Source organism: Marmota flaviventris, chromosome 8 (assembly GCF_047511675.1).
Source record: "Marmota flaviventris isolate mMarFla1 chromosome 8, mMarFla1.hap1, whole genome shotgun sequence".
Taxonomy (NCBI): Eukaryota; Metazoa; Chordata; class Mammalia; order Rodentia; family Sciuridae; genus Marmota; species Marmota flaviventris.
The window spans coordinates 124,065,390-124,077,986 of NC_092505.1; the positions used below are offsets into that span (position 1 = coordinate 124,065,390).

At 37.5% G+C, this 12,597-nt stretch overlaps 2 protein-coding genes across 9 annotated transcripts in view; one reads left to right on the forward strand and one right to left on the reverse strand.

Annotated features, from left to right (window-relative positions):
* Cep70 (centrosomal protein 70) overlaps positions 1–1,434 on the forward strand; it is a 56,387-nt gene extending 54,953 nt beyond the window's left edge. For 7 of the 8 annotated variants that reach the window (XM_071615610.1, XM_071615613.1, XM_071615612.1 and 4 more), the window contains one exon: positions 714–1,434. In XM_071615610.1, coding sequence (XP_071471711.1) covers positions 714–775 — 62 coding nt within the window. In that variant the 3' untranslated portion in view covers positions 776–1,434. The remainder of the gene's footprint in view (positions 1–713) is intronic. The other variant, XM_027933970.3, reaches the window with a different exon arrangement.
* A 6,181-nt stretch (positions 1,435–7,615) lies between these two features.
* The window catches only part of Esyt3 (extended synaptotagmin 3), a 46,182-nt gene continuing 41,200 nt past the window's right edge, over positions 7,616–12,597 (reverse strand). Inside the window, exons 19-23 of the mRNA XM_027934006.3 lie at positions 11,905–12,003; positions 11,334–11,465; positions 9,821–9,926; positions 9,209–9,258; positions 7,616–8,930 (exon numbers count right to left, since the gene is read on the reverse strand). Of these exons, the coding sequence (XP_027789807.3) occupies positions 8,894–8,930; positions 9,209–9,258; positions 9,821–9,926; positions 11,334–11,465; positions 11,905–12,003 (424 nt within the window). The 3' untranslated portion in view covers positions 7,616–8,893. The remainder of the gene's footprint in view (positions 8,931–9,208; positions 9,259–9,820; positions 9,927–11,333; positions 11,466–11,904; positions 12,004–12,597) is intronic.

Here is a 12,597-nt window from a genome sequence, read left to right on the forward strand (position 1 = left end):
AAATTTAGAAAAATCTGTCAGAGAAGAAACTGAACTGGTTTATCTGGGAAGCCAGACCAGCTAAGGACTCTCACACCTGGCACCTGAGGTTCTCTCTCTGTGGACCTTCACACCTCTTATTAGGCACACCTGTTCAGCTCAAAAGGTAGGCCTATGGGTGATCCACTAATGAGAACTCTTCCTAAGAGAATCAGAGGGGCATTGTGTGTCTGTGTCTGTGTGTTTAATATCTTTAATTATAAATGGACACAATATCTTTATTTTTTATGTGGTGCTGAGACTTGAATTCAGTACCTCACAACTACTAGGCTAGTGCTGTCCCACTGAGCCACAACCTTAGCCCAAGGGCACTGTGTTTTATGAGAAGAATTTCCTAGGACTTCAGATGAAGACCCTAGTAAAGAAATGCTGCTACCTGGGATTTTGCTGTGTAATTAGGTCTAAAGAGGCACTACACATCATAAATGTGACCAGTTGGATGTGTTAGCAAGAGCCAGAGTCAGAGAGTACTTGTGAGTATGTGGTAGCTTTTATAAACAGATGCACTGTTTAGCATCTGTCTCTGAATCAGTGATAATGTATCACCATGATGTGCATGAAAGCACCAGTATTGTCTTTTTGCTTGAGGTTTGTTTCTGCATAGAGTTCTCATTTCCCCTGAACTGATCACTAGAAAGTTACTCTGCTTTATTATTTTTGTTTTTCTGTTACAGAAATTGATGACTTGGATGCCATTGTACCTGCAGTAAAGAAATTAAAAGTACTTTCTTACTGAAAACAAATCAAATCATTTTTACTGTGTAAATTGCATTCTTAACATTCTAAGTATTTTGTAGAATTGATCTTATTTTGTCATAAGGGTTATAAAATGTATTTGCTCACAGAAATCATCTTAATATTGGGTCATTCTCCAGTACTAAGATTCTTTTATAGAAAATAGCTGCTAAGTTATTAAAGCAGTAACTTAATTTGAGATCCTTTAATCATTTCTTAAAAACACTTGATGCTTAAATTTTAAGGTTATTTTAAGGTAGAGTTTGTAAGTAAAAGAGACACCCAAGGAGAGAAATTGCAAATAATAGAAAAGTTTCAATTAAATTGAAGGTCTAATGACCTTTGGTTCAGGGCAAAAGGAATACCATTTGCTTTCTAAGGCCAGCCAGTAGGAAGCTACTGCTCTCCTGGAAATGATTAATTTGCATTTTACTAAGATATCCCTCATGGTGGTTGCCCTTTCAAAGCAGGAGGAAGAAAAGGAAGAAAAAAATGTTATATCTTAGTGTTAGAATAGGAAGTAAATCATGGGAGTAAAATAAAATAGGTGAGTCAATAGAAGTCCCTCATTTTTTTAAAAATATTTTTTAAAATTTTAATGTAATGTACTTTTTATAAGGACATGAGATCTCAAATAAAATTTTTGTAAAGAATTTCCAAACATAAGTGTCCTCAGTGACTTATTTGTATTACTCACAAATAATGAGTCATTCTTTTCATAGGCTCAGCCTTCCTTGGGCAACTCCTTCACCTTTGCTGCATTTTACATAAGAGTATTGTTCTTGTGCTTTCTGCTTATTCTCTATTCCCAACTTTCAGCCTGCTTTGCTTCAGGGTCCAGTGTTCTGCATCACATCCATGAGTGTGGGCCACTTCCACCTGCCCTCCATCTCCTCTCCACAAGCAGCAGGCCTAGGAGGATTTCTGTTATTTTTGTTGCTTGGTATATTATTGTAAAACATTTTCAGGAAGCAGCAGAGTGGAATGGAGAGAAAATGTCCATAGACAGCATCCAAATCCCTGGTGTTGTGACATTAGGCTTAGGGATCAGGCATAGACAATAACTTAGATTCTTCTAAAATTAAAACTCTCTATCCAGAATTCGTAGAACATGTCTTGAGGTTGAGTAGAAAAGTATTTGGATATTCAATGATGTAAATACTCCGAATTGATTATTCAAAGAAATTGCCATGAGACATTTTTTTGTTTGTTTCTAAGTTGCCTAGGCTGTCTTCTAATTTGCCATTCTCCTACTCCAACCTCTTGAGAAGCTGGGATTACTGGTGTGTGCCACCATGCCAGGATAATAAATCATTTTAATCTGGCACCTGATTTAAGAGCCTATGAATAACTCTTAGTTTAAAATGTAAGTTTTCAAAATTTTCTCTAGAAGCCTAGGGTTTTCATTTGGAAGTGCCTCAAGGATCACTGGGAAGGGATAGTGACACTAATAGGAATAGTTTTAGGCCCTCTCTTATTGTATCTACTTTATCCATTTTTTAATTATTTAAACTATAAAAAGCAAAGTTAATTATTTAGCAATATTTAAATATAAACATTTAAAATACCAAAATTGATTTTAAAAGTTTTATTGATGTGTAATTGACATATAAACTGTATGTGTTTTTTTAAAAACATTTTTAGTTGTAGATGTTCACAGTACCTTTATTTAGTTTAGTTTTTTTTATGTGGTCCTGGGGATTGAACCCAGAGCCTCAGTGGTAGAAACTTTAAAGTGTAAATTTGGCAAGTTTTGATGTGCATATATACTTGTGAAATCATCACCACAATCAAAATGATAGATATACCTAGCACTCCAAAATTTTCTTACTATCCTTCCCAATTCCTCCAGTCTCCAGGAAGTAGTTGGTCAGCTTTCCATCACTATAAATGAGTTTGCATTTTATAGATTTTTATATAACTAGAATCTTACATACTCTTAGTCTGGCGTCTTTCAACATAATTATTTTGAGATTTTTATGGTGTTTTTTTTTTTTTTTTTTTGCTTGTATTAGTAGTTCATTCCTTATCACTATGTAGTATTCTGTCATCCATTTGTTCATCCATTCACTTAATGATGGAAATTTGGGTTATTTCCAATTTTTGACTACTAAAATAAAACTGCTCTGAACATTCATGTTCATATGGACATATTCCTGACATTCAATGCTGTTTCATATGTTTTGTTTGGGTTTGGTTATTGTAGGTAGAAGGGTAAATTTGGTTTACATTACTCCATCCTGGCTAGAAGCAGAAGTTAGAGGTATAACTTGAAGTCTGAAAATATGTAGAATTTCTAGGGTTGTTCTTAAAATTGTTTATTTTTATTTTGGTGCTAGGGATCAAATCTAGCACCTTGCACATGATAAGCATGGTTTCTACCACTGAATCTACCCAGTCCCTTTTTTTTCCCCCCTGATTTTACTGCATTATAATCAGAATATCTTTTTGGTATTAAGTCTTTAGGATTTGAGGTTTTTGACTTTAGACAAATTTTCATAATGCTCCATATATTCTTTTTAAAAAAGTCTAATCTCTGTTATATACATGTTGTGCTATTGTGATATTTACTACATTTCTAACAGTTTGGTTTTTGTCTGCTTGGTTTGTTGGCTTCTAGGAGTTACTAAAATGTCTATAAACTTGTTAAGTTATTTTATCATCCTAATATACCTCCTATTGCTACTCATGTTTATTGCCTTGAATATATATTTTTTCTTACTAGGTATTTCTTCTCCTTTATCTTCCTTTTAATTTGTTTTACTGACCTTTTTAATTATAAAATATCATAAATGTCAAGGATAATGAATGATATAAAGTGAATACCCATATGACAACCAAAAAGTAAAACATCTCTAGCACTCCAGATAGCCCTCTCAACCCACCTTAAATGTCCCTTCCTATGGAGAGCACCATTATCCTGACTTTAACATTAATCACTTCTTTGGTCTTATAAAACTAGTTTTACCATTTCTATGTGATGCCTAAATCAATATAATTTAGTTTTTATAAAAATCACAATTGTCCTCTTAATATTTCTTTAGTATTATGATTATACAGTGCATCTGTGTTGTGTGCTAGGTTCAGTCATGTGTTTTGATTGCTGTAGAATTATTCTACCTATGAGTATTCTCTGACTCATTTTTCTGTTATACTGGTGGTTGACTTTTGGTGGTTTCCACTTCTTAGCTATTCTGAGCAGTGCTGCTATGAGTCTACATCCTTGAACCCTTTTATGCAAGCTTTCTAGAGTATACATCCAACTAAAATTGCTGGTATGTGTAGCCACATGTGCTAAGTATCGTATAACCTGAGGCAATACCATTTCTGTGGATATCAATATGAATGGAGTCTTTAGAGTTATAGAAGATGACTTTGATAGAGAATGTGTAACTTTAGAAGAAAATGCCAAACTGTTTTCCAAAGTGATTGCTCATGAGGAGTATAAATTGGTACAATGTATGAAAATCCCTATTTTCAACATCCTTTTTGCCAGTATAGTTGGAGAACTATTATATTTTTGTTTATTTCCCTGATTAGAAGTTGAGTATCTTTTATTTACTTATTGGACATTTCTATTTCTTTTTGAAGCATTTGTGTCTTTAGCCCATTTAACTATTAGATTATGTTTTTCTGAGTAAATTGTAAAGAGCTATTACTCTGGACATGAGCCATCAGGCAGTTATGTGTGTATAAATGTCTTCTTCCATTCTGAGGCCTATCTTTTCATTTCTGGTTTCTTTCAATGCACAGAATAACAATTTGGGGGGGTAGGCAATACTGGGAATTGAACTCAGGAGTACTCAGCCACTGAGCCACATTAGAACTTAGTTTTAATGTAGAGAAAGATATGGTCTTTATAGGTAGTGTTCTTTGTGGCTTATGAAAATTTGCCCTGGTCTTAAATTGTGAAGTTATTCTTCCATATTACAGCATAAGTTTTCCTTTCACATTTAAACCTAAAGTTGATTTATATTTGAATGTGGCAAGAGTAAAAGACTAGTTCATATTTTCCCAAATGCATATCCAGTTGTGCCAGCACCATTTAGTGACAAGTCTGACCTTTTCCATTGCTCATAGTGGTGCCTCTGTCATAGACTACTACTACAACTACTATTGTTGGGCTTTTCTGTTGTTTTGGTCCATTTGTCTCTTCCTGTACTACTACCACCTTGTTTCAGTTATTGTATGGCTTGAAAGTAAACTTTGTCATACTGCTGAAGACTTCCCAGCCCTTGGATTTCTATGTGCATTGAATCTACAAAGCTACCCACATACAACCTTTTGGATTTTTAATGAGCTTTCATTAAAAACAAATTAGCATGGGAGAATAGGCATCTACACTGTTGGGTCTTCAAATATGGCATAGCTTTCCATTTGTTTAGTCTCTGAATTTATTTTAAAAGTTGCATAATTTTCATATAGAGGTGGTTATATGAATAGTGCTTGAAGTCTTATGCATTTATAAATTACCATTTTCATTTTCTCATTGGTGAGGGAATAGAGAACTAAAATTGATTTTAAAAAAAATTTTGTATCCATCAACCTTGCTAAAAAAAAGAATTCTAATTCTAGCAATTTATTTTGCATCTAATGTTCATATCATCACCTGTATTTATATGTAAGTTTTCTAGAGTACTTAGAATTTAAATTGCTGGATCAGAGGGGGAAAGGCCTGTGTAGCCACACGGGCTGTGCACTTGAAGCAATACCATTTATTTGGATAACAATGTGAACAAGCCTTGGTGGTGATGTGTGATTTGGCAATATTTAAATACAAATATTTAACAGTTTTGACTTTTTTTAACATGGGCTACAATAGTGTTGACTAGAAGTGATAGGAAACAGCTTTTTCTTAATGTAATATTTGTTAAGATTTCTGATTATATGAATAGTAAGTATTCTTGGGTGTATCTTTTTACTTATACATTTGTATGTTTGAGCTTTTGGAAACAGCATATATAGCTATGCCTTTTACTTTCATGCTCTTTGGTATTCTAGATTTTATAAAAAATGTTTATTTTTTTTTTTTTTTAGTTTTAGGACACAATATTTTATTTATGTGGTGCTGAGAATCAAACCCAGTACCTCTGACATGCTAGGTAAGCACTCTACCACTGAGCCACAACCCCTGATATTCTAGATTTTAACAGTGTATTGTGATTACAGACATTTATAGAAGCCCTTTGGCATCTTTTTTATATTCTCTCTATCACATTTTCTGTGCTTTCCTCCCCACTATTGGGGAGGGGGTTAATTTTGCTTTTTCACTATTGATTTGGAAGTTTTATATTTCAACTTGGTGGGTTTTCTCTTACTTTATGTTCTTGGTTAAAAATTTTAACATATTGTCAGTTGAGAGAAACCACATTGCACAGGTAACTAAACATGAAAAATTTACTAAAAGGTGGCTAACTATTTAAAAGGAGGTAAGAGAATACTCTTGGACACAGTGTAGCATCTTTGGAAAGTAGACCACTCCATAGGGCCAAGGGAGAGGGTACAAAAAAAAAGGATAAGCACCTCCTCACCAGGCCAGTTTAAGCCTCAGGGGAGAGGTGGAGCTGTCACAGGAGCCCTCTTGGCCAAGAAACTTGCAAGTGGTGGTGGAACATGAGGGCAGGAACCAGGGCTGAACTGTGAGGGGTAATGAGGTGAACGAGAACATGCTCCTAGGTTGGCAGAACCCTGGAGAACCTACCTCGGCAGAGGAGCTGCTCCAGCCTCGCAGTGTCCTTCCATTGCTTTTGGAAAAGCCCAGCAGAAAGACCCTGGACAGAGACTTTGATTTGAAGCTGAAGGTAATAATTCAGTATCTAACCCACAATTGGTTTTATATTTTTAGAACCAATTATAAATCCCTTTAGCTCCCTAAATAAGGATTTGGACACTAAATAACCAGCCAGGTGTTAGAAAACAGTGGAACTAAAAAAAAAAAAAAGTCTTTGGTTGCTTACTCCTATGGTTTGTATAAAAGTCCCAAAGGTCCACGTGTAAAAGGTGTGGTCCCAGGCCTGTGGCACTATTTGGGAGATGCTGGAATTTCCCACTGGGCTCCACCTCTTAGTCTTCCAGTTTGGGAATGTGTCCTTGAAGCGGGTACTGAGACCCCAGCCTCTTATTATCATGTCCAAACAATGAAGTGAAACCTCCAGCTCTGTGCCTAGATGAACTTTTTAAGAGCTGATTATCAGGTGGTTAAAGTAATGGAAAGCCAATTAACACTTTTTTTTTTTTTTAAAGTAATCAAGACAGGTTTACCAACTACTTACAAGTATTTTTGCTCCCCTATAGCCACTTCTGCCCTAATGACATTTTCCTTCTTGTGTCCAGTTACTAGTTTTATCCATGTTTTGTTTCATAATTTTTGCTTGTGAGCTTCCTTTTAGTGACAAATCTGCTTTATCAGTCTCCCTGGAAGTGAAGGGCAACCTTAAGGACCAGTTTTATGGTTGACTTAATATGATCTTAACAGGACTCCAGGTTCTAAACCAATTTTTTAGTCTTGGGGATTTCTACACCAAGTTGGTGGTATGTAATTTCAGACCTTATGTTCCTGTGCTAATTGGCATCTGTCTTCTGATGAGACATAACTTTTCAGGCTCTTTACTCTCTCACATAGGGCCCATAGACTTGCCTCCAGTCTGACATAAGCTAACAATTCTGGTTTCCTTTAACTCATCCTTGATTCTGTACTGCTTTTCCGATCATCATGCGGAATTTTACCTGTTAGGAAGAAGGGTAAGCTTTCATTTGTCTGCCACCTTGATCAGTAGTTGCTTTAGTGATTCTAATATTTAACATGTAATGATACATTCCCTTATACTACTTGATGCTTTACCATTTTCAAGGTACTTGTTTATTTAGGGAACAATTACAATGTCATGAAGTAGACAGCATCATTTCTCATATTATGAAAATCTGTCATTCAAAAATAGAAATCTCAGCAGAAACCAATTTTTATTGTATATCTACTTAACAGTCTTAAGAAGAGGGTGAAAAACCAAGTAGCTTGAAGTTTAGTTTCAATGAAACTGAAACAGTTTCATTGACAGTTGCTTAACAAGATACTTAGTAAACATTTTTAGTTTACTGTTACAATGAAAAATGCTAGATAGTTGGTGGGAAGAGGCCCTTTCAGCATGGGCTGGCTTAGTGGAGGAGAGAAGTTTGAGGGGCATAGTGTTTGGATGACTCAGTTAACAGACCATCTGCTCAGGATAATGTAGCTGAAATCAGATTAGGTTTAAAAGGCAAATTAAGGGGTAGGCTTTGATTTTTATAAAAAATAGTTCATCATATTACTTATAAATTATGTGATCTCCTGTTTAGAACATTGCCTGAGTTAACAGAGAAGAGGATGTGACCTTGACAACTGCTCTAAGAATATCAGGGCAAGTCTATGTGGTCTTACAGAGTTTGAAATGCATAAGAGGCACTTGTTTAAGTAGACAATTTACATATTTTGCTTTTAATGTGTTATTTAAGTAAACTACCTATCTCTTGGAATGGTGGAACAGAATTCCCAAACTTGTCTGAGATACAAAAAGCTCCTTTTCCTTTGGCAGTGCCATTCCTCAGCAGCCTTTAAGTTCAGACTCAGACCTAGGTTTGGAACTTGGCCCTAGGTTCCCCACCACCAGAGTACTTAGGTATATCACTGTAAAACAGAGTCAAAGGTCCAGGCACACAAGCACCACAGGTTACAAACAGGGCTTTGGCAGTGCTAGCTCTTGGCAGTTTGGGGTCACTTTTTATATCCAGAAAAGTGTCCTCCCTTGGTCAATAACTGCCCAGGAATACTGGTAGCTCCTTTAGGACTTCTTCCAGCCTGTATGTTAGGGACAGGACACTTTCTAGCAAGACCTAAATCAGATGTGCATAATTACCCATCAAAAGTGAAAAAAAATCACTACTGAGGTTTTGATGCTAATTAGACACAAATATCCCCATTTCTTTCTGCATTTGAACAAATCCAATTGCAGTAGTTCTTTCCATAACTCCTGTTTCTTCCTAATACTGTCTGGCCATGCAGATAAATTTAACACAGTATTTACTTTCATCAAATGGCAAACTGTATATATATACACACATTCTGACACATCAGCGATGTTGCTACTCAGCTTCTGGGCTGTCCATCTGGAGTCAGCTCATACCTGCAAGGCAGTTGGGTTTGGACTTATGTTAGGTCCACAATACCTGCTCATTACTAACGGCATTGGCCTCTACAGAGCCAGCAGCAACTCTCTCCAAGTTGGCCAGCCAAGAATAAGGGTAGTTAACAGGGGTCTGATAGGTTAATGAGACATGAAGTAAAGGTGTTAGTAGTTTGTCTCTTGATACTGAAAAGGGAAGAACTTTGGAGAGAGAGTGGGCAGCTGAGACAGTGTCTTGAAGAACAGATGAAAAGTGATAAATGAAAGAGCATACTCACCATTGTGAGAAGCCCTTAATCAGATCTTCTTTTGATAAGTCAATCAGCACCTAAACAACCGCAAATAATTATTTCCCTCCAAAAACACTGCATGAGTCCATCATAAAATTTCCTTGGGCTCTTAGGCGTTCAAAATGGACCTTCTCGAGAGGGAAAATACAGACAGGTGCCTGTACTTTAGGAATTTCAGGTCATGTTTTCAAGTTTATATATGAATGTTATAAAAAGAAAACCTGCCTCATCTGTAAAAATGAAGATAATACCATCTACTTTATAGAAATTGGCCTTTAAAGAGGCGAGTATAGGGTACTTATTTGAATGTAACACTATGAAAATACTGTACACATACCATTTTGGGGGGCCTTTCCTTGGCATAGTCCTAGGGAGTATATTTCTTCCACTTTAGGTAAATATATTGTGCAAAGCTTGGATCTTATCACAGTACTTATTACCGTAGTGGATATTCAAATTCTTCTGTTGTACTGAGTTTGATAGATTCTTGTTAAAATAGGATTTATCATATGAATTTATATTTCTATATTATTTAATTTCAGTGGACTCGAGTTAGAGTACTGGGAGGAATATAGTACCAAGAACCCTTCTTGTACTTACTTTTCCTAACTCTTTCCTTCTGTGTGAGCCAAGTGGCCTACTATTTTTTACTGCAACATCGAGTGACCTCTTCTTTACTTCTTCCATGGGAACAAAAAATTCAAATCTTTAGGAAGAAAAAAAAAACATCAGTCATTTTTGTTGAAAATCTGAAGTGTTTTATCCACTTCCCTAGTAAAGCAGGAGCGGTAGACTATGAGGAGCATATTGGTTCCTAGGTACTCAGTGCACAGGTAATCAGAATCCTGGAAGTGTTCTGAAGCTGTGTGCCTTTCAGACTACTGTGGTTTGGAGTTTATGACCCATTTGTCTAATTCTACTTTGGCTTTACTCTTAGTTGCCTTTCCCCACTCTGAACCTGCTCAACCTCTTTCCAAGTTGTTTGCTCAGACCATCTAAGGGATAGGTTGCTGAAGAGTTAGGCTTTTTCAAGCTACATGTAAAATAGTGACTGTAGAGTAGGGCAGAGGAGTCTATGTATGAACTTTGTAATCCTAAGAGAGCCTTTACTTTAGATTATTTTTAGGGCAGAGTGCTAAGTCTGCCTTTTAGATAATCCAGGCATAATTTTGAGAAATTTACTAATGATGGTTTTAAAAGTCAAGTCTTTTCTGTATTCCTATGTAGCAATTTGTGACATCCTTCTATAACTGTATCAAAATCTCTTACTTGTGTGGCTCTACTGATGAACTCAAAGTATGGATCTTTAACATGGCCCAAAGAGAACTCAGTCCTCTTAAATGAGTAGTTATTGATCAGGAATAGAGGGAATCATAATTAAGAGGTTACAGCATCTTCCTAAGCTGGCTAGAAATGGCTTTTCTCAGGATTCTGAAGCAAACAAGACATTTTGGTTTTAGTACCTTGAGGATTATCAAGAATAAAAATACTTGAAATCAGACTTGCTACCACTAACCCATCAAAAGTAAGAAACATGATTAGAGTTGGCCTAATCTCTTCTGTCCCCAGGAACATGAGTGGACAAGCCTTTGCAGAGAAAGGGAGGAGTCCTTCATCTAACACCTCTGCTGTTTGCAGGAGGGAAGAGAAGCCAAAGAGCTCTGGAGGAAACATTAGGTCTAGCTAGCATGCAGTTAAAAATGCGCCCCCCCCCCCCCCCCGGAATACTTATTTGGCAGTAAAAGGATTTGAATCTTATTAAAGAGACCTCATTTAAAGAGAGGGGGGCTGGGGTTGTAGCCCAGTGGTTGAACAATTGCCTCGCATGCTTGAGGCACTAGGTTCCACCCTCAGACACAGTACATTAAAAAAATAAAGGTATTATCTACAACAACAACAAAATTATTGTGGAACATTCAATAATCAGGAATGCTTCAGTCTCTCAGGGCAGCCTTTGTGATAAATGGCCCACGTTGTCCTTTCCCTGCTAGAAAGTATACGAAAGCTTCATGGAGTCGGACCATGTTGTATTGCCCAGTCCTGGCAGGCTGCCTGGGACACACACAATACGCAAGTGGATGAGGCACTCTAGGATGGCTGAGGGCCCACTCACGTCTCATCAAACAGAGGTTCCAGGGTCTTCCTCTTCACCGAGGTCTTCTTCCGACTTGCCCACCTCCTTTCTGGCAGCAAGTAGATGCGGACATAGGGATCTGCCCCACTGCTGGTGCACGGCGTCAGGTTTCTGATTTGTAGAAAAAAGAGGCCCCTGAAAAGACTCATTTGGGAGAAAGCGTACTGGCCGCTCAGCTTGGATGGCTGGGGTAGAGAACCCTCTATAGTCTAGATGACTAGAGGCATTTAGAGGACAAGATACAAGGTGTATTTTGAAAATAGGAATTTTTGTATTTGGGGTACAGCAAGTACTTTGTATCTGAGGGAATTATACTGGCTATCAGTCACCCCCAGACAGTTTTGTAGTAGTTATGTCCGAGCAAACCTCTGAGACCATCAGCCCCAAAGAATGACCATCCAAGTGCTCCTTTGAGGATTCTCTTCATTCATGGCACACAAGCCTTCAATTCTCATCTCTTCCCAATATGTTACTTCTCCACCTGGGAACCTCACACCCTGGCCCCCACTTTAGTTTGTGGCCACCTGATGCCTCTAAAGAATCCTCCTACCTGCATCTGTTGATGAGCACCCTGAGGCAGCGCCGCAGACACACGTAGCGAACCGTGAGCTGAATCTCGCCAAGCCGCCGCTGCCCGCAGTCCCCACCTCTGTGAAGAAAGGGTTTGTCACCTCTCTTATTAGAGTGTTGGCCCTCTCCCCTAAGACAGAGATACATGTCCTACTTGGGGAACACAGAGCCATGTAGGTTAATAATCTCAGGAATGTTCCATCTAGCATCAACATTTATCCTACTTTGCAGTAGGAAGAGCATGAACCCTGGAGTGTCTCTGCCTTTGTCGTGATTCCTGGGGGACTTTGGTAAATCTTACTTTTATGGTGGTAAGTTCTATCTTGTGGGGCTATTGTGAAGATTGAATCAAATCTCATAAAATAAGGCCATGGTAAAGAGTAAGTGACTACCAGTTACGTAATTCTATACTTCATGCTTTTTGTATCATCCCAGTGTGACTCTTTAGAATTCAGGAAATGTTTCTGCTGGAAGGGTCCTTAACAACCGAAGGCCAGCATCTGTTGTCCAGTTAGAGTAACTAGAGCCATAACGGGCTCATGCCTGTGTCATGCTGCCTCTAGTATAGATGTTTTGTGGAAAACCAGAACTTGCACAGGTGTGTAAGTTCATATCTACTCTTCCATCCAGGGAGATATTTTTCATGCAGGTGATTTTAGAAGAGATTAAGCAG